The sequence below is a fragment of the Crocodylus porosus genome, unplaced genomic scaffold, assembly GCF_001723895.1.
Source record: "Crocodylus porosus isolate Cpor-Errol unplaced genomic scaffold, CroPor_comp1, whole genome shotgun sequence".
Classification (NCBI taxonomy): Eukaryota; Metazoa; Chordata; order Crocodylia; family Crocodylidae; genus Crocodylus; species Crocodylus porosus.
In genome coordinates, this window is record NW_017728917.1 from 6,534,219 (window position 1) to 6,561,702 (window position 27,484).

A 27,484-nucleotide genomic window follows, 5' to 3' on the forward strand; every position below is an offset into this window, starting at 1 on the left:
AGGGGGAGGACCACCTCCTTGGACCTGCTCGAGATGCATCTGTGGATGCATGACAAGGTGCGGTTGGCCTTCCTGACCGCGTCCCCACACTGCCGGCCCACGTTCATCTTGGCATCAATGATGACTCCAACATCCTTTTCTGCCTCTGCCAGAAGGGAATGGGCTTCCAGGGGAGGTGGTGCTCTCCCCTACCTTAGGGGTCTTCAAGAGGAGACTGACTACAGCGCTCTTTCCTGCCCAGGGCAGGGGGCTGGACTCAGTGACCTACTGAGGTCCCTTCTGACCCTAACATCTATGAATCTATGTTTTGTGATTGTTAATGACATCATTCAAAACCCAAATAAAAGGACAGTATTTGACCTCAATTTTATGCCAATATGCCACATGTGAGAAGACTCTTAAAAGATGGAATTCCTATTAGTGATATCAACCTACATTATGGAGAAAAGGGTTTAAAAGCTCACATAAAAGCATTTCTAATACAATATGGTGATTATTAGAGGTTTTATTGGGGGGGTTATGGTGGGGGTTTTGGGAGGGTGGAGAATTGCTTTTTTAATTAACAGAACTGATCATTAATCAGGAAGCTTTGGTCCCTGTAAAAATCTGGGGGTCAACCTTCTCAACTGCTTAATTAACGTAATTTCTCTGGTACGTTACTTTTTGCTGCTCCTGCAATTCCTTGGAAAGCTGCAATTTTTAAAGCTGAAAAAACCATGGGCAGATTGTTAAAATATTCAGCTACAGTAGAGATGTTCCAAACCATCTGGAATGATTTCTGGGAGTCAGCAACTTCCCATACAGTAGCAGTCAAACACTCCCCGCAACCTGGTGGCCTACTCCCCCTCCTCCATCTCCCCTCTGACACAACGCGCACGCTTGGGAAAAGCAGCACGTACGCAAAACAGGATTGTGTTTAATGGTCAAATAATGTGACAAACGGCTGTTCTGTGTGTTAACAACTGAATGCAGGGTAGGCGTTTGCCAGGCTTTTTTCCTTTCAGTTATTCCTTCCTGAGAGGAGAGAGAAGAGATGGGGCGGCAGAGATTAAAATCAAGCAGTTGGCAGATGTGGATGGTTTAATACTGTATGAGCACATTTCTCTCTGCAGAGTGGAGGTTTTTATTTACTTATTTTTTCCTTGACGCAAGTGAAAAATGTTGTTGCCAAGTCTTTCAATTAGGTTTCTACATCCTCATTCAGGAGCCTTTTTTTGTTGTTGTTTTTTTTTTTGGGGGGGGGGGGGTCCAAACCAAACGAGCAGCTATGCGAGCAGAGCTGAAAGAGCAGCATTACCAAGAGACACCTCTGAAGGTTTTCTTCTGCCCTATTGTGAGCCCAATTATGACTCTTCACCTGGGAATAAGGAGTCACCACATTTTTCTGTCTTGCCTGCATCACTACAGCTTGCACAGACAACAAGGCTATAAAAGCATAAGGCAACAAGCTGCTACTGCTCCCTCCTGGGCTGATGGGGGGTCAGAGCAGGAAGAACTTAGAGTGCCCCCCTTTTTACAGCTTTCTGGGGCCCAGAAGAGAGGTAACCTCCTCCAGAAAGGGGGCTGAGCTGCACCACTCTGACCAGGAACACTGCAAATCTTAGCCCCGTACCTGTTTTGTTCCTGAGGCAACAGAGCTACCCATTGAACTGCCCTATAAACTCTGAAAGAGGAGCACCTATTTGTCATTTCAGCTCCTCTAAACCACTGTGTGGCATTGCTTTTCTGTTGCTGGGTAAACACAGAGGCCCCTGGCACACGTTAATCAGTTAATCATGTCTTAAGTTGTTACCCGGCCAAGCGTTAATGCAATTAATGGAGTCATAAAACAAGGAATAAGCCACAACATTATGCCACAAAAAAAGTGTGTCATAACTTTGTGGTTGGTTCCTATCTCACTATTAACCAAATGTGTGGCCAGGTAGGCCACACTGATGCAGTTCCTAGCCCCCGGGGTGCAGCATGTGCCCGCGTAGCTAGAAGCTCCAGCAGGTGACAGGGCTCCCAGCTGCAGAAGCTGGCTACCTGCTAGCACAGGGGGATTGTGATCCTGGGCTCCCACTGAACCAGCAGTAAGGTACAATGGGATCCAATACTGGATCCCACAATCACACCCCCTGCCATACACATGTGGCATAGTAGAAAGCATGACTGTGGAGATCCCACAGCAGATCCTATTGATCCTTCCCTTGCACACTTTTGCCGGGGGCCTCTCTGACTCTTCATTTGTGTGTCTAGAGACTATTGCAGCATATAACAACAACATCATTGGTAGTAGCAGTGGTATCATTATCAGTGTTCATAACTGTTGCTATTCTTGTTATTCTTAAAGTGTCAATAGCAAAGGCAGATACTGCTATTATTATTAATTGTTCTTTAAGTGTTGGCAATATCCCTGTCCTAAGGAGTTTACAGCCTACAGAGATGAACAAAAGAAAGTCCACTAGCAAACTTCAAGGCTGGTATGAACAGAGCGCACACTTAGTGGGGGAGAAGGTGTCTCAGGCATGTAGGAGTGTGTGAAAGTCGACTCTGGGTTCTCAGTGGGAGGATGTCGAGTGGGCATAGAGATAAGCCAGATCAGCAACAGAAAAAATGAGAGTGGGAGTGTAGTTATGGCAGGAGAGATATAAGCAGAAGCAGAGTCCTGAGGCTGAGGAGTATTAAGCATGATGTGGAAGGAGTCAAAGAAACGATTGAGGAGTTACAGTGGTAGGAAATACAGATAATTTTCTGGCAGAGCCATTTTGAGCAAATGGGAAGGAAATGAGGCAAGTGTCAGGCCAGAGGGAAAGAATATGAAATTATTCACACTTCTTAATTGGTGATAAATGTGATTAATATGCGGGAGATCAACCATCAGTAACAATGTTTCTGTGAAGCCTTATAATCTGTTAGTCTTAATTTATCTTGTTTTTGTAAGATGCCTTCAAATTCTCCCTCTAAATACAGAGATTGTTTTTGCAACTTATTCAATGGAGTGAGAGAAGTCTGCTTAAATGGTGCCTAGATCTGGTCCGAAGCTACCCTATTTCACATCAATTTAAAAAGCAAACAAACCCTAGTTTTATAGACGTTATGGCCTGATGATGCAATTACATCATCTAACCTGACATCCAATATAACACAGGTGATGGGATTCATGTTTCAACTAAAACAGATCTTAACAGTTAGAGCCATATGTTTGAATTTATTAAGAGCATAGCATGGGAAACCCAAATATTAACGGTTGAAGAAAACATCAGTTTTCATTCACTTTCATGCGAGAGATGAGCTGTATTAATTAATGCAGTATCACCAACTTAAATGCAATGACGCGACTTTATACCAGCTGCGACTCTAACTTGTTACCTCGCAACTGCCCATTTGGTTCAATATATAAAACTACTTAAAATATATATGGAGCACCTTCCACATGGACCTGGAACTCATGTTTCACTGTCCCCACAGAATTCTTTGCCGTGCACAGGTAAGTTCCTTCATCGGCTGCGGACACTTCTCCGATCTTCAAAACCTTTCCGTAATTTTCCATCGCTGCCCTGGCCTTGGGCATGTCTCTACCAACCCTGGTCCAGCTTAGATGAGGAGTTGGGCTATGGGGAAAAGAAAGAAAAAGGATGCGGAGGGTTTATTTTAGTTCAGGGTGGGTTTTTTTAGTCTGATGTGTATGGGAGAGTGGGGATGGCTGAAGCTGTATCTTAACACTTCATGGTCAGCATAACAAATAATGATCGTTTATGCATAACCCTTTGTGAGAATGTGTTTGCAGAATTCCCCCACGTGCCCCTTTGTGTGCACAGCTTGCACGTTTTCCCCATTCGAACACCCAGCCTGGAGCTTTTATATTGTTCATGGTTTGTACTGCCTCTTGGTTAAAAGGAACCCATGTTCAATGAATCCTCCACTGCCAACAGCAGGTCATGACACACGTTTGCATACCTTGTAAATATATTGGCATGAACCATAGCAGAGGGACTGAAGCTTGTTTGTCCTATTCCATAAGGGCCCTTGCAGACAGTCAAAGGGAAATGGCATCATTAAAATGACTTTGCCCAGAACCTTGCCTAATCAGACCAATTTCTAATCATATGCTGGACATGCCTGAAAAAAGTACTTTATGATATTAGTAAGTTAACAGTCTACTTGGAACCAGACACACAGAAACTCAGGACAGACTGTTGTCTGAACAGTCCCAGCAGGATTCCCTGACCCCAGCACCAGACATGATGCACATACACAGCGTCATATCTGCTTACGCTCATGTCCATCTGTTAAGATGGCAAAATGCCCAGGCACAAGTTACTCAAAGCCCCAGGTACCAAGAAACTATGGTTTTCTATAAGCAGCATACATAACAATGACAGTGTCATATTGCCTGCAAGACGTCCCTTTCCTGATATTGTACAGAAGCAATGACACATTTAAACTCCTTGCATTTCATTAATGCTGCTGAGACCAGTTTAGATCTTTGTGACATACCAGGAAGACTGCTTTAAATAGTTTAGAGATGGGTCAAATGTTCATAAAAAGACAAGGTGGGGATGGTCTTGGTTGCTTTAGTTTTTGGTTGACTGTCCTGAGCCTTAGGTGCTGGATAATTACATTTTTACAAAGACGTAGACTGGGTACATTGAACCATTTCATAAAATGGAAGTATGGTAGGAACAGAATTAGAGCTGATTAAATTAATAAAAATATTTTTTCCTCAAATGCATTGGATGTTTCTTTTGTTTTAAAATTATTACAAATATATGGGGGCTTTCGGTGAATGAAAGTACTCTCTTTCTGTCTCTCTTTTAAATCCAACTTCCATTTCTTTTTAGTGTAAAAAAAATACAAAATAAAAGAAGCATAAGTCCTTTTTTTACCCTGCAAAACAGGGCTTTTTTTCCCCTTGCAAAAAAATTCATTTGAATGCTTTATTGGAAACTGAAACTGAAAAATATCATGGCAAAATTAATTGAAAATGTGAATTTAATTAGTTTCATTAAATTTACTACTACTGTTTTTTTACCTGCTCTAATTATAGCTCATTAGAAAAGTCCTACAGGGAAATAAAAAGAATAAATCCTTATTTATTCTTGCTTCAGGCATGTCATAATTTCCTTGCTTTCCCGAAACTAAAAATTTACACTTTTATATAAAAATAAATCTGCTGGATTTTTATGGCTCTCAGGCATATTTGGCCATTTAGACAAGATGTATTGCAGAAGAAAATAAGAATAAGAATCCATTATGGTAACTTGGCATGAATCCAACAGAGAAGTCACTCACTTGCTTTACAAAAATGGCAACCAACTGCAGAGGCACAATCTTGCCAATTCAAAAGTGACTGATGCCCTATCAGTAGGGGCCTACCTAAACTGCAGCAAGACAAAAGGATTTTCATGGGCCACTTGTGACACGTGGAGCCTATTTCATAGCCTCTTTGCAGCAAGCTCCCTTTTGCCACTGATTGGCCAAGAGGCAAAAACTGCAGCACAATTAAATAGCAAAGTTCATGAAACTATCAAATGTATGACTACATTATTATAAATATAAGTATTAAATTTAAATCGCAGTTGAAACATATTATGAATATAAATGTATACAATATAAATTGTAACTAATATCATCACAATTTATGTGTTTGACAGAAAGTTTAACAATAACAAATAATGCTAACCTTAATAGAAACAATTCATGTTAGTTGTTAAATGATAGCATTCAGCATCCATCAGCAGTTGCAGTTGACCTCCTCTCTGTCTCTATAGTATGACCACATGTCCATACACTGAGATTACACTTTCTATATCCACCGAATTGGTTGGAATGGTAGGGCAGGATTTTGCCAAGTTGTGAAGATGTGGAAACCGATCAGAAACAGACTCCCAAAACATAGTCACAGTTAAAGGCATCTGACACTCTGACAAAGTCCATGTAAGCAGCGCATCCCTTGTCATGCTCAGTCTGCTATCTAGGGACTGATTTTAATTGCTGAGGATCAAAACTCAGAAAAGGCACCTGACTGGGGTAAAAAATGTGAACAGAACTAAAAAAAAAGGAGGCAGTTGGTAACTTAAACCAAGATGGTAGTGGCTAATCATACTTGTAATACGGATTCAACTTTGCAGCTATGGCCTTGAATGGCTCTTGTCTCTGCTGGTTTTCACACTGACAGTTTAAAAGTTGCCGTGAGGCAACTTATCAAATCCATCAGCTTGTGTGCTTGGTGGATCAATGCCTGACAACTTTCAAATCATGTTAGAAGCTCCATGAACCCTAGTGCATTTTCAGCTGCAACCTTCACTTGATCTTTACTGTCACCCTGTCTTAAGAGAGATCATATGGTATAAGCATGCAGTGTGTGCCAGGCGTGATTTCCAGCTCCTCGCACACAAGTTGCTGGTAGTCCTTCATACTCTTTGTGTGATAACAAAGTGTGTTAAACCATGAATTCCACCGCGTAACCACTAGCTCTGCTGGAAGCATTTCAGTTTTGTTCAATATCTTCATCAACGACCTGGAAGACGGCATAGAGTGCACTCTCAGCAAGTTTACAGATGACACCAAACTGGAGGGAGTAGTAAATATGCTGGAGGGTAGGGCTAGTATTCAGAGTGATCTAGACAAATTGGAGGATTGAAACAAAAGAAATCTCATGAGGTTCAACAAGGACGAGTGCAAAGTCCTGCACGCAGGACAGAGCAATCCCATGCAGCGGTACAGGCTGGGGGCTGACTGGCTGGGCAGCAGCTTTGCAGAAAAGGACCTGGTGCTGATAATGGACAAGAAGCTGAACAGGAGTCAACAGTGTGCTTTTGTTGTCAAGAAGGCTAATGGCATACTGGGCTGAATTAGTAGGAGTGCTGGCAGCTGGTAAGGGAAGTGATTATTCCCCTCTATTTAGCACTGGCAAGGCCACATCTGCAGTATGGTGTTCAGTTTTGGGCCCTGCACTATAGAAAGGATGTGGACAAATTGGAGAAGGTCCAGCAGAGGGTAACAAAAATGTTTAGGGGGCTGTGGCACATGACTTACGAGGAGAGGCTGAGGGAATTGGCCTTATTGAGTCCAGAGAAGAGAAGAAAGAGAGGGGATTTAATAGCAGCCTTCGACTACCTGAAGCAGGGTTACAAAGAGGATGGGGCTGGGCTGTTCTCAGTGGCGGCAGATGACAGGACAAGGAGCAATGGTTTCTAGTTGCAGGAAAGGAAGTTGCAGTTAGATATTATATAACTTTGTCACTAAGCGGGTAGAAAAGTACTGAACCAGGTCATCCAGAGAAGTTGTGGAATCTCCATCCTTGTAGGTTTTTAAGGCCTGGCTAGACAAAGCCTTTGCTGGTGTGATCTAGGTGGGAATGGTCCTGCTTTGAGCAGGGGGTTGGACTCGATGGTCTCCTGAAGTCCCTTCCAACCGTCTTTTTCTATGATTCTAAGTGACGCAGTTACATGTAGGTCCCAACTTTGATTGGCAATGCATTCTCTGTATCAAAACTTACAGCCTGCACAATACTTGAATGTTTTTCAAAAAAAGGAAACCAGACTATCAACTTCAGGAAAATATATGCAGCGGATGTCACTTACTAAAGAAAGGATGTGTGCATTGCAGGTAACATGAATTGTACTGGGCATCTTTCCATGGGGCACATTAGGGCAAGCTTTGCACATATACGTGCCATTATCAGGTAAAAATGCTGCAATCCTGTTAAATTCTAAGCTGTAGTTTACTGCGACCATCACTACAGCTTGTGCCATGGTAGAAAAATTGACAGATGTGAAGTGAACTGGCTCTGTTTGAGAAACAGGCAGGCTGCAGTCTTTCCAGCTCCCAGGTACAAATAAAAGGTTCACAGCATAGTTATCTTGGGCACCTGTTGCTCTGTCTGCTGCAATCGAGATTGACTCATATTCCGCCAATGCTGATTTTGTAGATTGATCATGCGAAGCAATTACTCCTGGTAGATAATGTTGGTGAAGCTTGTATGGACATGGGAAACTGCCAGTGTTTGGCACGTATTTGTTCAAGTAGTCCCTTAATCTAGGGTTATCAGTTTTCTCCAGCGGTATGTCGGCAGCCATTAATGCCTCCACTAGTGCAAATGTAGCCTCTCTTCTTGTCAGACTTCTTTCAGCGGTTCGTTTAAAGACTGAGGATATAGTCACTTGTTTCTTACTCTGACCTTCAGCCTCTGCAGAATCCTTTCACTTTATACACAGTTCGGACTTTAAATGCCGATCAATGCGGTTTTTCCTTGACACATCCAGTTACGTTGCATGACGAACGTAACAATTTACCCCCATCTGCATGCAACATTCCTATAAAAAGCTGCCTTACAGGATCCTGGGCTGAAAAATATTTAGTTTTTTTGGATTTCTTTTCACTCATGATCTCCAGTCTGCAGCACTGCATCTGGCTTTTTAAAAGATGGCACTGAAACCCTTTTCACTTTCCTGACTGGCGCCTTCACTGAGTCTAGGTCTCTAGCTCAGCCTCTCAGTAGCTCTCTCTCAAACCATGTGCTCTATGGCTGCAGGGATTGCCGTGCCTTCTTTGCAGTCCAGTAAACTCTTATATTTTTACAGGTGATTCCACACAAAATCATGAGAAATGCCATGTTTCACGGTGATCACAGAACCCCACATTTTTCTCAGTTTCCATGAAAATGGCAAAGCCACGATTTATGTATCCCTACCTATCAAGTCAGTATGGACAAACAAGGTGTCCTGAACAAGTCGGTTCAGAAAGATAATCATCCTGACTTTGAGGTTTGTAGTGGGTAATAATTGTATGCACTCTAATATGGATGATCTCTCTTTTAGCCGGTCAAAAAACAACGATACGGAGTCTGAAACTAGGTTGAAAACAGCACGATTTAAAACCCTGTTCAACAAACATTGTCACGTATAAACCAGAAGCAAATGCATTTCTCTTCTAGGTTCAGTGGTTGTAGGATTTTGAACTTTTTCCAATGGCAACGCTTTTAGGGCAGAATATTGCATGCTAGCCACAAGATAAAGTGTTAATCAGGATGGGGGAACATGGATGAACTTGACCCTGTACTGTTGATAGCACTGCTGTGTGGCTACTCCTGCCCTGGACCAGAAGTAGGGCTTTAGAGACATTCGCAAGCAATCATCACACCACGATGAGAGCTGCACTTAAACTGGTATCTAGTTAACCTTCCCTTTTCTATACTGCTTCTGTCCTATGCCATTGAGAATAAAGAGAAGGTACTCTCTAGACAAATTTTGCAGATAAGACGTTGTCTTCATTCTGGGTCTAACCAAGCCCTTTGGTTTGGTTAGATCTAGTGGAGCATCACAGTAGAAATATTGTCTACTACAGTGGTATTAAGGAAGGTGTTCTGAGAACATAAAACTTAATTAAATTACCAAGCCTTTTCCAAACAAAGAGGTAGAATCTGAACTGGCTCAAATAGGAAAGAAAAACAGAATAACTGCCAAACCTTGCAAGTAAATTGTGATGTTATTCAATTCATAATGTGTTTAAATGCAGCATAACTGTCAGTGGTCATCATATTGAAGCATCTGAAGATAAACTTAGTCTAGACTAGTAAAGGTGGTATCTAAATTCTCATGGTAAATGTGGTTTGTTTTTCAAATATGTGTTCCTAAAACTTAAACATTAATAACCACCTCCTGAGGTTTCCATTCTAGCTCTGTGCTACATTATAAGAAATGTAACTTTCTCTAAAGAGAACCCAAAGCAAACATTTGATGTAAAAACATGCATCGGTTGAAGGTAATATAGCATTGCTGCTTCCTTTTTTTCCAATTCACTCCAGAAGACTATTAAGCATAAGCAATACTCACAGCCCTTCAGCGATGCATTCAAGTAGCAGGACCCCTCCTTTGATGACAGTGACTGACGAGCTAATGCCGGAAGATTCAGGTGGTATCAGCAGTTTGGGTTTTCGTTCCTTAATAAAGTTTGCTAAAAAAAAGGAGAAAAAAGAAGATTCAGACTTTCTCAAGAAAAAGGTTTCTACACACCCCTGAATTTTCCTAGGCACCTTTCCCCAGTGGCATAAATGTTGCTGCTGTTGGAAGATGGCTGGAGTATATATTTAGCATTTTCTTAGATTTTATACTAAGATGCTTTGTTAAGCGGTCTACCCATTTATATTATCTGCTTATATTCAGAGCACAACTACAATAATGAAAATAAATGCAAACATATTAGAACCCCCTTGCTCCCTAAGTTTAAGCACGTGCATAACTTTATCATGAGTAATTCCAGTTTAAGCCAATCTTTGAGAAATAGCTGGAACAAAGCCATGCTATAGAAACGGCTTCTATCTCCAGTTGATGCTGCGGGTGCCCTGATTAGCCAAACATGTGCAGATGCAAACAAGTTTGGCTGGTACATGAAATCCTAGTTGCAGAGGTTGCAAGTTGCAGCGTGTGACTCCCAGATCATGCCGGGGGTGACGGTAAGCTGCACTGTTCCGACTCTGTTGAAATCCCTTGTATGCTTTTCAAATCACAACCTAAATTCTTGTCTTTTTGAGCAACAGTCTGAAGAAAAATTGCTTTCCCACTTCACGTGACCTAAGAAGGTGAACTCATTCCCTTCCTGACTGCCTATCAATATCCCATCCAAATTTTCCTGCCATGTCTTGAAAACTCTCCATTGATTCACTCCGGCCTCCCTGTGTCTTGATTGCCAGGCAATTTCACCTGCTTCTCTAGTATTTTCCCCTCTCCATTTCCTCTTCCCCCACTCTTGCCTCATACATGAGGGCAATTTGGGACATGAATGTTTCCCATTAATGTTCTTGCCACCTGCATTAGTCTTTCTATTGTCTTCCTTCTTCGCTGAATCTCCATCTTCTTTCCAAGCTCAGCTGAAAACATACTCCTCAGAATTCATCCTCTCTTCACAATTGTAAAAGATACAGTAACTGAGGAATGTATTTGGTGATACTCTTTGGAGAAAGACACTGTTTAACTGTTAATAAAACTCCACTGTGCAAAAAAAAAATAAAAATTGTTTCAGGTGATCATTTACTCTAGACCTACAAAAAAAATCAATATGTTCTTGTACAGCATCATTGTAACAATTCATAGTGTTAATGACTATTCAATAATCATTAATAATGAATATGCTGTTCCAATCTTCACTGGTTATTCAAGAAAAGTGGTTTCCTCATAACTTAGCAAAAAAACCATTTCAAACCATTTTTCTTCATTTTTTTCTCCCATTCCTTTAAAATGTCTATTTCTTTATAGTTCTATCTACCACCGAGCGCATGTGCAAATGCAAGCTTCCAAGGCCACGAGTTTTATAAGTGATTGGTCACTTTGGATGTCCATCTCAAGGCATGTGAAAGCCATCCAACGTTCAAATGGTGTTGAATACTTACTCTCTGAAAAATCAGGATTTCAAGCTGGATATTACAAAAACCTGAGGCAGTCAAACTTAATAGTTACTTTTGGAAAACATGGCCATAATTTTTAAATATTTCCCATGCTAACAGGATTTAGGGATGATTAAAGACTGATGAGAAACAGGATATTTGTTTTAGTTATGCACTACAGCCCTCGTGCGTTAAACATCAGCAGAATATTCCAACATTGGCCAGTCAGCAAAGCTTCTTCATGGCTCCGTAGCTTTCAACTACTTTTGAAATCACTTCTTTGATCAGGAAAACTGCCAGTTTGGAAAAATAATTTGTATCAGTCCGGGCCACTTGTCTTTCTTCTATTACACAGGATAATAGAGTTGTTGTAGTGATAAGGAAAGACTTCACACCTCAGTCAAAAGAGGCAAAAGCCTGAATATGTACTGTTCTATATATTGCTTATGTCTGGGATAACCATCTCAAGTTTTCTCTGAGCAGTAGCCAGTATTTCATCTCAGCTAATGGGATATTTCATTTTAATGACGCCTCAGATTACCCATCTCGAATAGTGTCGTTGCAATTCAAAGACTAACTAACAAACAAGTACATTCAACTCACCCTCAGTAACAGCAGCATTAGAGGAGCCTGAGTCATTAGTGTGCTTAACTGAAATAAACAAAAATGAAAACCAAATGCCAACATAAGTGTTTATACGGTGTCAAAAAGAAGCAACAAAACAAACAAAACAATCGGGAAAAAATGGATACAATTCTTCCTTTAAAAGATGTGTCAAAGACAGCTTACATAAAACAGCCAAAATAATAGAATGCAAATGAGAATGAGAATTTCTGTACATATAATGAAACATTTAAAAGATACAATATTCAGGAAAATGTTCCTTAAACAGCAATTCAAGCAGAGTTGACTGACCAGAGGCCGTCATTAAAACCCTGTCCCATTAAAATGCTGTCCCCTTTTCTTGCTGGCTATCTACCTTTCTTCTTCTTTTCGATGCAGCAGCTTGTTAAAGGCCTTGTTGCTGCACAGAGTCGAGCAGTCTGCTCTTGATTCAGCAAAGTACTTAAACAGGAGCTTCACTTTAAGAACATGCGTAGGTCTACTGATTTCAAGCAGAGTGTATGCAGGCATAAAGACCTCACTAGCTTGGGTATTCAGAACCGTATATATCATCAAACCTTACACTAATGCTCTAATCTGAGCTTTGTGACTAGACACACTGAGAAATTCATGGAGTTCAGTATCTAATTCTGATATTTCATTCCTCATAATTAATACACTAAAAAAAAGAAGAAGTTTAAACAAGCATTAAGATGAAGAATTGATGCTGGATTCATATATGCTTTTGTCAAAACAACCCCCCTCTTTCACCCCCTACTAAGCCTTAAATATTAATGCTTTAAAGTTAGGAAGAAAATATCCTTTACTTGTATGGATAAAGCAGGCCCCAAAAGTCAGAAGGATGTGACACAGCCAGCACAGCCAACATGAAATACTGCTATAAGTAACAAAACCTTAATGTTGTTGTGCCTGAATGAGAGTCAAGTATGGCAAGTCATTTTGTAAGCTCAGAAGCTCAGGCGCCCGATTCGTTGCTTCTTTTCCTCGAAGACTTACTCAAAAGTGGAGGCAAACGGCTCTCCATGGCTGAGCTCAGGGGTAGGCTTTTTCAGGTACAAACCAAGAACTACAGGCTGTAACTCCTTTCAAGTTTTCTAACATCCGGTCAGCCAAGCGAGAGCCTCTCTCTCTAATGGGACGCTTGGGATATACTCCAATCGCACTAACCGGAGCTCCCTAATGCCGCTCTCCAAACCCTGATTGTCATATCCAGGCAAAGCCAGTGCTTGGGCCCAAGGGGGAGGAGGCGGTATGAAATGCCTAATGATGCACTTGTGAAAGGAGTTGATTTCCCTGATGCATCGTGATTAGCTTTCATAGTGATGAAGAACAGGAGGGAGGACGGCAACGCTTTTGAAACCCAACAGCTGCAGAAGCTTTTATCAGTTGGACCTACCCCTTAGAGTAAGGTTAATAATGCAGGAACAAACATATTAACATGCATTTTCTTCAGAGAGAATCAGATTAGAGACACATGGCATGCATCTGCCTTTAGTGACAAATGGGGAGTTAAACAGGGGAGGGTGGGGGGGGATCCCATCCCACAGACTTACAACGTGTTACCCGCAGCGTCATTGGCATTTTCTGGACGATCGTCCTCAGTCTTGGAAATGCTGCAAAGCAACAATAATCACTTCGACTGTCATTTTCTTCTACGTTTGCAAAGTAGAGATCCCCCTTAAGGCTCATGGAAACCCTTGCATCTTGTGGAATGTGTTGCAAATCTAGGAAGAAAAAATAATTATGGTCATGATACACAGCCATGCCCCCAATAGGAGGATTTATACTTCCAGAAGAAGCAGAATGGCCAGCGCAACTAGTGAGCACAAAGTTCCTGGCCAAGCTAAATTGCTGTAGCCTTTAGCCACGTAATAGGGCCACATTACCCAGGGCTGCTCATTTGATCTGGAGAAAGAGCTCATGTAAACATGGTGCAGAAAAGCAGGATTCACTGTACAGTTTGCTTCCTGTATCTTAATGATGTGATCGTTAGGGTATAATGCAGTAAAAATTCCTTGTAACATTGGCCTGCAACAGTGCCACTGACAAGACGATTTGTAGTTTTTTGGAAAAAACAATCAAACCTATGATTCTTTTTAATGACACATAATATAAAAGAACCAGTACATAATGTAGTGGTTGTGTTGGTTTATTGTTAAATGAGACAATGGTAAGAGAGTATTAATGTTTTATGTCTGGAGTATGACAATTACTATAAAAGATCAGATCAGTCTGGGACCTTTGCCCCACTGACATTAACAGGAGTTTGTCATTGACTTCCATGGGTGACAATTTTACCTTAGACACTCACACAGGACGGTAACCATATCCTTAAAAAAGCCAATAACCCAACAAAAATGGAAAGATCTTCCTAATTTTGTTAACTGCTTTATCCTGATGTAAGAAGGTTTATATCATTGACTTCCTCTTTACTGTGGCTGCAGTATTTTTATTATCCTCTTTAAAATCCTTTTGAGCTGTCAGTAGAATCTTGATTTCATGCTCCACCATTTTCCTGAGTTTTAGTTTCCTGCAGTGCACCAAGGAGAAGTTTTCTTTGATCTATCAACAATGACAGCCAGATCCAGTGGCAGACCAATGGGGAGGAGGGGAAGTCACAGCCCCTGGGCTCGAGGGAAGTGCCAGCTAGGCCCTTCAGAGCACTTATCTTGTGACATGACTTTATGTATTACTACCAGAAGGACAGGGGGTGGGAGCAAATGCAAGCATTGTCCCCCCAGCACTGGAGCCCCACGGTATGTCACTGCTCTTCTGAATGCTTATGGGCGCAGACAGAAGTGCAGCTCTCCTCTGTAACTTAAAACGCTTTGCATGATGTGTTCTGAATTGCAACGATCCCCCGGACCAAACAGAAGTTCATTGCTGGGTCCAGTGGGGAGCATATCTAGCAGCTGATTTTCCCTAGCAATGGCCCCTCCCTTCCTCCCACTAGGTGCTGTTTTCAGAATGGGAGGGGGAAAGGGAGCTCATTCTAGTACTGGAGGGCGGGATGAGTGACTTGGAGCCCCTCAAACCAAACTCCCTTCACTCCCTTTCCTCCTCCCTTTCTGAAAGCAGCTTGGAGGCTGGGAGGCAGTGCAGACACAAGTTACAGTACAGAAGACACTATTCTGAAGCATCTTCACCTAAGGGTTGAGATTTCTGTGCGACCAGGCCCTTTTTAACTGCATTGCAGCTGTGCGTATCTGTTTGGTCACAGCTGTAGAGGGGTTGATTGGGCAAAAATTGTCACTTGTGAATGTTTCTTCTATTTTTTCCAGCCTTTGTGGATTTTTAATGAAACTGCTCTTTAAGGCAGGCATTTTAGAAAATGGTCACATGTATTGTATATAATTAAATATTACTTACCAATATTCATCCAGTAGATATGCAAGGGTGGAATTCCTTTGGGGGGATTACAGTGCAGAACCACAGAATCGCCACACTCGACATCAAGTGGCTCAATTTTCTCCTTGGGGAATTTTGGTATACCTGTAGCAGAACAAATAGTATCCGTCATTTTCTTACCTCTTGCAACAATGTCCCCTTGTCCACCATTTGTCCTAATAGCACCTTTGCACTATACTGTTCCTTGTGGTCTGTGCATTAATTGCTCTTAATAACATGTATTCATGAAAGGTTTTAAACATTTTAAACCTTTAGACCTTTTAAAAGGTTTTCTATTTTCTGATTATTAATACAGCTTCAAAAAGAAAACTCAGGTTACCACCTTGGATATACTGAGCTGTAATCCTGCCTGTCAGGGAAGTCTGGCACAGAAAAAAAAAAAATCAGCATAGATTTTTTTACTATACTGACTCATTTCAGCATACTCACCCCTGCCCCTCATCAATGCTGGCTGAAGACCACAAAGGATAGGACTGGAGTGCAATGTGGCCCGGCATAATTGCCCCCAGGGAGCCACTGGGAAACAATGCAAAATAAACCAGGCTATAACTTGTGCCAGGGGCTGGTTTGATTCCCCAGCTTTAGGTGAAATGGAGATATGTCCCAACCTCAGATGTGCAAGTTTTGCTGCAGATTGGTTCTAGTGAGTCTATGTTTTTCAGGACCTTGAGTCTACTCTCAGTTTTCAGGCCTAAATAATCTGATGCATCTGCACATTGGCCTTCAGGGACCAGGTACTGTATTATGATTTAGGATGCGCTCCAATGAACAGCCAGTGATGTCAAAGGGAAAACTCCCACTGATATCAACAGGATCTGAAAAGGGCAGGAAAAGCCATCAGCCTATCTTCAAACAGGGTTTCACTGGCAAACAAATTACAGGCTGTTGCTTGTAATCTCATACAAGCAGGCGCTGGGATTATGTGCATGAGTAACAGGAGCTGGAAACACACCCAAAGGAACAAAGAAAAGCCAGAAGTTAGGAATTGCTACATGCAAACGCATCTGTGAAGTGCAACCCCTCTTCAAACAAACCCAGGCACTACCTCCTACTTATATTCCAAGCAAGTCTGAACTGGTACAAGTTTCAGTTATGACAGTTCAATATATAATTACGCCAGGGTAAAAGAATGAGAGAGTCATGGCTATGAAGAACCAAAGTGAGTCAGTAAAGATTAATGACTTGTATGCAACGCTAGTCAAGTGAACACCAGTGTGGAGTTCTGTTGGAACAATGTTCAATATCAAAGCAAGGGTGTGACTGCAGACCAGATACTGGGTAAGATCCTCAGCTACAATAAATCAGCACCGTCACACTCAAGTCTTCAGTGCAATAGAGATATGCCCCAGACAAGGCCAACAGCACATGACTTGGTTATCATTAAGACCCTTGCATTTGTATATTAAGGGTCAGCTTGTGACCGGGGCTGGGGCTAGCATAACAACATAAAAAGGAATAATGCTGATTTTTGTCAGGACCGCAACTTTTCAGGGAAAGAAACCAGACACAATAAAACGTTCCTCAGGAGCAGCTTCTTGGGCCCAGAATAGGCATTTCTAATTAGAGCTTTAAAAAAAGAGAGAGAGAAAACTCCAAGAGGTGAGATTAAGAGAGGCATGAACTGGGATAGCCAGGGGCCAAGGTACTGTAAGGTGCTCTCCTGGGACGTAGGAGACCCAGGCTCCAGTCCCTGGTCCATAATTAGGCAGAGCAGATGTTGTATCCCCTGAATCCCTGATGAGGTTTCTATCACCAGGCTACCTGGCATGTTGCAGCTCTCCTCCTCAGTCTGTTTGTGAGTTAAAGGCCACGGTTTCCTCTTAATGGAGAATACGGACATTTTTGCAGGATGGGAAAACAGTTTGCTGTCCAGGTCCAGTGACCATTCCAGTACGTGAGCCAAGCTCCCAGGCAAGCATATCAGGTTGAAATTTAAGCCGGCTTCCCAGTGATGCTCTTGCTGAGGCCCAATCTGTTTTACCAGCCTGCAGGAGAAACTGTCCTCCACTTTTTGCAGGAAAAGCTATTATTAGTCTTAGACACTGCTCTCCTTTATCTGCCATTTGTGTGTATCCTTGTGCAATATTTGTTTGCAGTACTTATCCATTTTACTCCTTCAATCTTTTGGAATCAATCACTGCTAATTTATGACTGATCACAGGAACTATAATAATTAAGTTAAGCCGGAGATTGGTATTCAGCGCTACCCAAGAGGTACTGCTTGATGGAAGTTTTGAATATTGCATGGAATTATCAATGCAGCACATGGACAGCGTGAAATTTGAAATCAATTGATCCCTTTGCAGCACCTCTGTCATGCCAATCCTTTATGCATTCCCCCACATACCGGCTTAAATGAGCAGGACCAGAGAGCCTTGCATAGTTATATGTCATCTCGCATTTTCAGGACACGGGGGAAAGAAAAAGCTTATTGAGTGACCCTGAGAGTGACCTGCTGAAATGCCAGCAGGACAACCCTCTTGTGGGACATGCAAATCCAGTGACATCTAGCAAATAGCCCCAGTGAGAGGTGAAACACTGTCAGATGCAGCCTGTTACGGATACATTTTCCAAAAGCTCACTGTGACACACACATCTCAGAGCTGTCTGAGGAAAGAGTCCATATACCAAGGATTAGCTGCTGCCAAACGAATATCTTGAATTTTCTAATATCATGCAATTGTTAAATTCGGGGATGCTGCAAATACTCCACTGGCCTCTTCCCAAATTCTCTTCTTTTGAACAACGGTGACAAAGGAAATGAAAGATTTCTGGCATCACGCGTTGAGCATGCTATGTCTGTTCAATCATTAGGATAACTCAACTTAATGACCAAACACTTCTGGAGACACTTAAGAACAAAGCAGAATGTTTTCAAGTGCTCTGATAAAGGGACATGGTGAAGAGGAAATTTAGAAAGGGTTTTTGGGATCTCTCCTCCCATTTTTTTAAGCCAACATACTAGTTTGTCAGAAAATCCATAGTCTACACTGTTTATACTCTGTTCTACCATGAAGACAGTACAGTAGTTTTACATGGTATAGCTTTATTGACTTTGTGGGTTTATACCACTTAAGGAGAAGAAAAGAATCATAAGGGTCCCTTGAAGCTGATTTTGTGTTTGAAGCTAGTGTGGGAAGCTGTAATTTAGAAGGGAGAGAGGATTTTGTAGTAACATATAACTGGGGAGAATCTCAGACGCACTGTGACTGGTTTACATCAGTAAGCTGGTGCAAAACAGGAGCAAACTTTACCGGCTAGTGAATGATTCCTTGTGTGTAGACAAATCCTCCTGTGATATACAACTAACATATCCCGAAGATGACAGACCAGGAGAACTCTATTCCACGGCAATCCCTAGCACTTCCCTGGCCATCTGCAGCCCTAAGTTTGCTCTTCTTAATGCCAGCAATCAGTCAGTTTGGCTAGCATATCAAAGAATTATAAAACTGACTTACGGCCTCTTCCCACCTAAGAACCAACTGGACACAGCCCAAGATCCATGACAGCATGCTGGTTTCTCTATTGGCCCGTGCAGCATGCAGTTATATTTGGAAATCTCATTACGGCCTTTGACAGACCAGTGGGGCGATGCTGCTTATTTGTGGAATATCTTCAATTGCTACATTCAATGGAAGGAGGCTGCAGATGTTGAACTGTCAGTCTCAAAAGTGGTAATCAAGCCGCTGAGGGAGCTCATATACTGGGATTGATGAGATGACCCTCTTTGACTCTGGGGAAGTTTCTATCCACTACCCTTTCCCAAGGCAAGAGGTGTTAACCCCCATAAATCGTTGAGAGGTGGTTAAAACTATGGATTTATTAGGAGTCCAAAAACCTTGGAGATGAAGTATTCTGTGTAATCTGGTATGAACCTAGGCATCACTTAACTTCCCTTTTTTTCCCCATCTATAAAATGGGGACGATGTTTTCATGAAGATTTTAGAGCGATTTAATTATACCTTATTTTTTATCAACTCCACGGATCTTTAAAATCTTTTCACTACAGACAACAGCATGCACATTTTTGTACCCCCTGAGCTATGCCAGCTGCCTCTCTAAAATTCCTCAGTCCATTTATGTCCCTATGCTTTTAAGTGTATTAGACAAGACTTCTTAAATATACTGACCGCACATCTTGTGTTAGGTCAACAAGGAAGCTATGCTGGCTCATGATTAATTAAATAAAATATTTAAATTATTAAGCTATGGGAATTTTCTGGCACTAGCTAATTTTAGTCATTAAAAGGAATAGACTCCATAAGCTCACTATTACAGTGGTTTATATCTGTATTCTTGCTTACTGATTAGTTTCTATTGCAAAGGCAATATAATAAATCTGCATGCTGTCAGGATTTTCTTCTTACTTGGTTTAGAGATATTATCTGACAAGATGGTTAACTCAAAATAGTTAACTTACAGTTGACCATCACAGCTGCTTAGGTTAAGATGCATTAAGTTCCTGTTTTCATTTTTCTTATTAGCAGAATGCATGGTGTTGTCATTACTTAAGTGGAAAGTAAGGACCTTTTCTCCTGACATTTCCACTGATTTCTCGGAGTTACTGGTATGGAAGCAATATCTTCATTATTTCATAGTTGTTAGGGTCAGAAGGGATCTCAATAGATTATCGAGTTTGACCCCCTGCCTTGGGCAGGAAAGAGCACTGGGGTCATATGAGCCCAGCCAGGTGCTTGTCCAGTCTCTTTTTAAAGACCCCCAAGGTAGGGGAGAGCACCACCTCCCTTGGAAGCCCGTTCCAGATTCTGGCACCCCTCATCCTAAAGGAGTAATCCATGATGTCCAACCTAAATCTGTTGTCTGTCAGTGTGTTGCCGCCGTTCCTGGTTATTCCAAGGGGTGCCCTGGTAAACAGAGCATTTCCAATTTCTTGCTGCTCCCTCTCCCTCCCCCCACCCAGTGAAGTTGTAAATGGCCCTTTGTAATTTGTAATCTTGTTCCCTTTGTCTGCAGTAGCCTTGCTTTCCTTATAAACCCTCTACTATTTTACTCTAAATAGAAGTGCATAAGAGCAGAGTTAACATAATTTATGCTGAAAAATACCCAGTGTGACTTGTTGCTCTTTTAAATTTGTTTCTAACTTTTATTGGAGTGGTGGCTTGCCAAGGTGCTTGCATTAAACCTGAGCACAGCTGGCAGAGTCCTGCCAACCTCCACATCATTATCATGAATGCACGCAGAGATCTCTCATGTGCCAGTCCCTTTTCTAGTGTCTACTGCTGTGTAGAGTTTGTTCAGTGCGGTCTCTTCTGTAGCAGTGAAAAATTCAAGATTAATTTACAAAGGTTTTATCCACAAGCAACTCTGACTTGTACAGGACTTATGGGATGTTGTCACTATGTCGGAAGAACTGAGTCTACTTCTGTTCATTAATCCTAAGCTATTATACAACATATGATGTACAGGTAGATGGAAAAATAGTAGCAGAAATATACAAATGAGATGAAATGAAGATGAAGTTGGCTTAATACCATATTTACTCGAGTCCAAGAAGAATTTAAGAAATTTATAATATTCCACATATAGGATCTAATTATTGGGGGCTTGTCTTATATTTGATGTCATCTTGGATTTGGGTAAATGCAGTGGATAGGCATGGGATTTAAGTAAGTCTCCCACACATAGTATCTGTGCAGCTTATTTCCGCTTTTCGTGAGGTCTTTTCACATAAATTAGCACCAGATCTTCTTGCTCAGCTTGCAGAACCCATAATTCTGCTCTCTCCAAGTGAATTTGCTACTTAGGTCTACCCTGCCATGTGTCTAGTATCCTTTCAAGCTTGACATTCACCTGAAAATTATAATTATGGTCTTACCTCAACCCACCAGATACTTGACAAAGACATGCACAAATAGATGCTTCCCCAGAGTCAGAGTCATCCCATTCAATCCCATTATGTGAGCTCCCTCAGTGGGCTGATTACCACTTCCTAGACTGACAGTTCAACATTTGCAGCCTCCTTCACTTGAAGGTAGCAATTGAAGCTATTGGAGCACTCTGCACTTCCAAGGTTAAAAAAAAAAAAGGTACTCAAAAATACTTTCAACTTTTCACTGGCTCCTCCTTTTCTCCTCCATAACAACCCCCCAATTTTTAACTATGTAGAACTGAAAGCTGTGTAGATGGAAAGAGATGCTTTGTTTATTAGATTACATTTGTTAAAAACCCTTCTAGCAACCAGTCCAGCTAGCAGGGAGATGATCAACTAGAAATCTTGCAGTTTCAACAGAAGCAGCTCTGCAGAATACCGTACAATGCTCCAGGACTTGAATCACAGTTTCAGTACTCCCTTCCCCATAGTCCATGAAGTTCAACGCAACAAGGAAAATGGAAGTTCTCCTCTGGTGTACACACCCTCACACCTTTATTGCAATGATGGAAATCCTGACCAGCGCATATCACGAGAGCTACAAGATCTGTCAAATAACATCTCCGGTCTCATTTATAAGCTTAAAACTCCAAGGAAAGCATCAGCTAAGCAAATTGTTCTGATTTTTGTATATTTAAGAGTCTCTTTTTAAAGTAAAAGCAATGGGTCACTGTAGTATCAGAAGACTTGTTGGACATGTTATTCTTTACTTGAGACACAAAACTGTGGTCCTGAACTCCTTAGGAAATTAAAAGGCCAAAGGCGCTTTGCATTAGAGCATAAATCCCCATGCCCTGGCCAGACTCCACAATAAATAATTAGGTTTTGCCTAAAGCTTTGACTGACTGTTTTTCATCTCATCCTGTTTAAAACTCTAGGTGACTCCAGACAGTTGGTGTGTCCCACCTACTGGTAGCTAGATAATTTTAACTCATATCATACACATTTAGTTCAGATCAACTTAAACATCAAAATGTTTTGTAGCACTACTGAAACTTGGCAGATGTAGAGCTGGAAAGGACTTTAGGAATCTCTTTAGTCCATCCCTCTGACCATGGCAGGATCACCTCTGTCTAAAGTGTCCTAGAAAAGGCTTTGTTTACTCTTCGCTTAAAATCTTTCAATGATAAGATTTTACAACGTAGGTAATCTGTTCCTGTGCTTAACTGCCCTCAAAGTGGGAAACCTTTTAACCTAAATCAACCTTTTTGCAATATTAGACCATTATTTCTCATCCTGTACCTATGAACACAAGAGAACCGTTCATCCCTACCTTCTTTACATCAACCATCATTGTTTTTGAAGACTATTATCAAATCATCCTGTAGTCTTCTCTCTCTGGACTCAGTAATCCCAACTCCTCCAACCTCTCATCACACGTCATGTTGTCTAGGCAGCTAAGCACTCTTATTGCTCTCCTCTGGACTCTTCCAATGTGTCCATGCTGCTCTTAAAATGCAGGGTCTGAAGCTGGAGCCAGGTGAACTCTCACTAATACTGAATAGCATGGCAGAAGCCTTTCCCGTGAGTTGCATAAGACATTGCTGTCATTACATGCCAGAAGGTTATTCGAATTTCCAGCGTGCGATCCATGAGATCCTCCAAATTTTCCTTTTCTACAGTTCTGCAGATGAGCCAGTAATTCTCTCTTTTGTATTTAAGAACCTTCTTGCTCGCTTTTTTATCTAGTACTAAATCTCATCCCATTCACGTCAGACTTTTTTCCCAAATTCATCAAGTTCATCCCAAATACCTTTCTTGCCCTGCAAAAAAATGTCTGCTACCCGTTTTAGGTAAATTGTAGCAAGCATAGACTCAAATGCAAAATGTATGGACGCAATTCCATCTTTCAACTCGTCCATTAACATGTATAGCCATAGCAGGTGCCGGACAAAACCCTGGGGAACATTTGTTATCATCCCCTCCCAGTTTGATCCCATTCTTACTGTATACTGCCCCCACTTTTGCCATCCATGTTCTCTTTTTTTTTTTTATTCTAGTAAGAAACCTTGTATGATTTCCAAAGTATAGCTCAGCTTGACTTTTGGTAATTTTCACTTTATTACTACAAAGTGGTCAGGCCCTTTTTTCCCCCATTCTTTGCAGGCTCTCTGCTTAGCCTTAATATACTTTTAAAAGTGATTATGCATCCAGCTACACTTGGGGGCCCTGTTTTGAGTTTTTCCTCTTTTGTTAGGATACAATTTCCTCACGATTGCTGTACCTTTGATTTAGAGAAATTGCAAGTCTTCTCCATACTTTAGTACTCGAGCTCTTCAGTCCAACTGAATTCACAATACAGCTTTTTTTGATTTCTCAATGTCTGACCCTTTGAAATGGAAAACCTTTCTTGCAGACTTATTCCTGTTTATTCTTCCATTTAAATGTAAATAGAATTAACTTGTGACCACTCAATCCAATGTAATTTTCTCTAACCACTCTATCAGGCCCGTGTTATTTAGGGGGGGAAAAGAAGTCCATCAAAGGTCCATCACCTGTTGTTTGGTGAAGAAATCTATTTGTTCTCACATCCAGAAATATCTGGTTCCTACCACTATTGTAGCACTCGTTCTTCAATCAGTATCTGGGAAGTTAAATGATCCAATAATTGCTGGCAGCATCACTCTCTCTCTTTCGCTCTGATATTAGACAGCTTTCTATCATAGCCAAATCCAATTCAGGATTCTGTAGCAGAACCTCTTTTACGATCTTTCCCTCAAGAGACCCAAACCAATTCTCTGTTATCATACCATCGTTTCTGTTCAGACTCTCCTATCATTAAAGTATAACAACAAACCACCATTTCTACCCTTATTTATATCTTTCTTAAACATCACATTGCTTGTGATAGCTGTAGTACGGTAACAATTGCTATTCCCTTATGTTTTGCTATTCCCATAATACCCAGTTTCAGGTGCTGCATCAATAACTCTTATTACCACCTTTTGTTGCTCAGTCAGTGTGCACTAAGTGCTTTCACTTGTTTCTCGCTGACCTCTCCCACATATTTGGCCAGATTTGATAGAGTCTTTTGCTGACTTTGTCACCTACCAACAATGACTCTCATCAATATTTCTTTCTCCTTTATATAGAAAAACCAAGGACTGTGACTAGTGGCATCGAATGAGCAAAATTAGGCTTTAAACAAATACAAATAAAGTTTGTAGTAAACATTTAAAGACAAATCTTTAGAAAGGCACTTAAATAGTTTAGTGATAGTCAAATAATTTTCTGCCACTGAACTCTCCTGTGGATGCCATGGAAAAGTTTATACTAATATGCCTGCTGGTCTATCCTCTAGAGACAGAGCATGGTGGATGATATTCAGCAAGCAGCAATAAACAATATTTGTTCTCAAAATTCATGTAGTTAGGGAAATATGTACATAATTTACCCAGGCCCTTTAAATTAATTAAAATGTTTGGGGAGTGTGCTTTAGCATTTGTATTAGAAAACCTATGAAGAGGCTGATGATTCATTAGCGGTGTCTGAACTTCTGCACTAGTAATGCAGACTAATCTCCTAGAAAGCAGAAACCAGGGATACTGCAGAAACAATGCAGTGAGACTCTGAAGGGGAAAAGGGCCTTGTGACATTTGACAGCACCACTGTGTATGTACTGTACTGCCATCTACATCAGCTTTCCAAGATCATAATGTGTTTTATGGGGTAATTAGCTATTTGCAAGGTCTGAATCCTATGAAAAGCTATCACACCAGGACATTACCTCCAGATGATAACACTTTGATACAGTCTCATTCTATTGCAAGGCTGTGATGTCGGATACAGCATGATGAGATCACATCAAAATGTCAGAGCGCTGTGCTAGAAAGTGCATGTCAAACTGACTCCCAAGTATGACATATATATCATTACAGAAAGTTTTCTCAAGTTCTCCTTGGTTAAAGGTATTATTACTAGACTATGTGGCTTTGAGGATACTGTGGTTAAACAGAGAAAAATCTATGGAGTTTTCTTAGCATCCCTGAGCAAGATGGAGGATACTTAGAAAAATGTATACCATTCCAAACAACTATTCCCCTTCACCATTTAGGCTGATATCAGCTATTCCCATGCAGCACTTTGTATACTATTCAACATATAACAATCGACCCACATATTTTGCTAAGCTGAATTACTCATGCTCTCTCATATTATTAAAAAGCAATACATATTTTTAGCTAAAAAACTTACTGGGAACTATTAATTCAATTTCTTCTGACATGGCAGTTCCAAGTGCATTTGAAGCATAGCAACGATATTTTCCTTGAAAATCAGCCATGATTCCATGGTTTTGGATCATGAACGTTCCTGAATTGTTAAATGGGATTATCCTGGGGTCAGATAGCAAATCAAATGGTTTTCCATCCTTAGTCCAATTAAAACTGAAAAACAACACACTCATTAAGGCGTAATGTAATACACTATGGTAAAAAGAATACGATTTAACATAAGCACAGTCCTGACCTGTATTTTCTTACCAAAAAATAGTGCATCAATATTGAAATGTTTCATGGTAATGTGTTGGTTTCTACCAAATTTTCATATTTCACATGTATATATCTTTTTTAAATATATATATTTCATTCCTATTTTAGTTTAATTTTGTTTTTACTTTAATATTATATTAACTTAGTATTTCTATTATACCATATAACATATCTAATGCTATATCATATGAGTTCTATTTAATATAGTGTGTTGCATTGTTTCAGCATTGAAACAAAACAATATTTTGAGGGTCCAGAAGTTAATTTTTTAAAAATTTTCATTCCATAGGAAATGTTTGCCTTTTCACTCTGATTCAGAAGGGAATACAAAGGCAGATTTTCCTGTAGAAAAGAGTTTCCAGGGCTATCAGAAGGCCATCAAAACCTGGCAAACTTTTTCAGCATTTGGAAACTTAGCTTTTCATTAGCAGCAGGTTGTGAAACAAAAACACGGGCTTTAAGAAAAAAAAAAAAGCATATTCCACAGCTTTCAGTCACAGCCAACCAAAAACAATGACATCAGCATATATTACATTAAAATTACAAAAAGTAAATGTAGCATTAAAATCAAAGTTATCTTTTTAACACCAAATCTTAAAATTAGTTCACACCATATTGTGCCTTGCTAAGTGTTAAATATCTACATCAGAAACATAAAGAAGGCTCCTGGTCATCTAACAAATAATTTAACTTATGTTGCACGAACAGCTTGATTGGTGGAAGTTCATAGAAAATATTCCAGTATTGAAGTCATGTATCTGTATTTAAAAATTGTTTCTTTTACGTTGATGCGAAACACATGATAGGCTTTGGAGAAAACCCATGGTGATACTAGGCACACACACAACATCAGATTAAATGCAAATGTGGACATTGAGCACTTGGTTTAATGTGCTTGGTATTTTCATGGGATAGGAGGCTAAGCAGTGCAAAAGGCAGAAGAACAGCTGGTACCCTTTGATTACCATTATGCACCTCATATCTTTTGCAGCACAGCTGAGACAGCCTGGTGTAAATCATGGGGTGAACGCAGCACATACAAGAGAAATGAAACATTTCCAAAGAGGAAGAGGCCCGTTAATCTCTATTCACAGGGCGAGTGGAACAGATCGGGCAACAAAGATAGAGTGTCCTGAACTGGAAAGGCAAAGCTTAATGTATCCCCAAGATTACAAGCAGATTAGTGCGCCTCAGCTCTCCCCTTCCTGCTCCAGTGTAAACCCTGTTAGGCAATAGCGGGAAGAGGTACAAAAGCAGGCTCCAACTTCCATTTGTTTCTCCAATGAAAACAAATACTCACGTGGGTTGTGGATTCCCAGTAGCTTCACATTTAATGGCAAAGTCATCATCAAAGGGGTAGGCAACTTGAGTCTTAGATTGCTCCGTGATTGTTGGAAGCTGTGCAACTAAACAGAGGGAGGATGTTTTGATTAAAAGTACTATTTGGGGGAAAGCAATAAGCACCACAGGGAGCAGGATGCTCCTGGAAACCTGCCAGGCTTACCTTAAAAAAAAAAATCCTCTTGACGTTACAAATGTCAGCTCTCTGAAATCTGGGTGGCTGTTGTCCCAGCACAAATAAGGAAGGCTAGACAGCACGGGCAGAGAGGCTCTGGCACACAGAATGAGGGGTGGGGTGGACTCCTGGTCAGCGTGACCCATTTTTGTGTACATAGGCCTGCTCTAAATCTTCAAAGGGATTAGGAT

The 27,484-nt window shown here is 40.9% G+C and overlaps 1 protein-coding gene across 10 annotated transcripts in view; it reads right to left on the minus strand.

The window, feature by feature from the left end:
• Positions 1 to 27,484, minus strand: part of CHL1 (cell adhesion molecule L1 like) — a 152,002-nt gene that overhangs the window by 45,682 nt on the left and 78,836 nt on the right. For 8 of the 10 annotated variants that reach the window (XM_019536627.1, XM_019536622.1, XM_019536631.1 and 5 more), the window contains exons 4-10: positions 27,078 to 27,183; positions 25,482 to 25,672; positions 15,359 to 15,481; positions 13,543 to 13,713; positions 11,969 to 12,016; positions 9,819 to 9,939; positions 3,409 to 3,593 (exon numbers count right to left, since the gene is read on the minus strand). In XM_019536627.1, the coding sequence (XP_019392172.1) occupies positions 3,409 to 3,593; positions 9,819 to 9,939; positions 11,969 to 12,016; positions 13,543 to 13,713; positions 15,359 to 15,481; positions 25,482 to 25,672; positions 27,078 to 27,183 (945 nt within the window). The remainder of the gene's footprint in view (positions 1 to 3,408; positions 3,594 to 9,818; positions 9,940 to 11,968; positions 12,017 to 13,542; positions 13,714 to 15,358; positions 15,482 to 25,481; positions 25,673 to 27,077; positions 27,184 to 27,484) is intronic. The other 2 variants (XM_019536623.1, XM_019536625.1) reach the window with 1 other exon arrangement.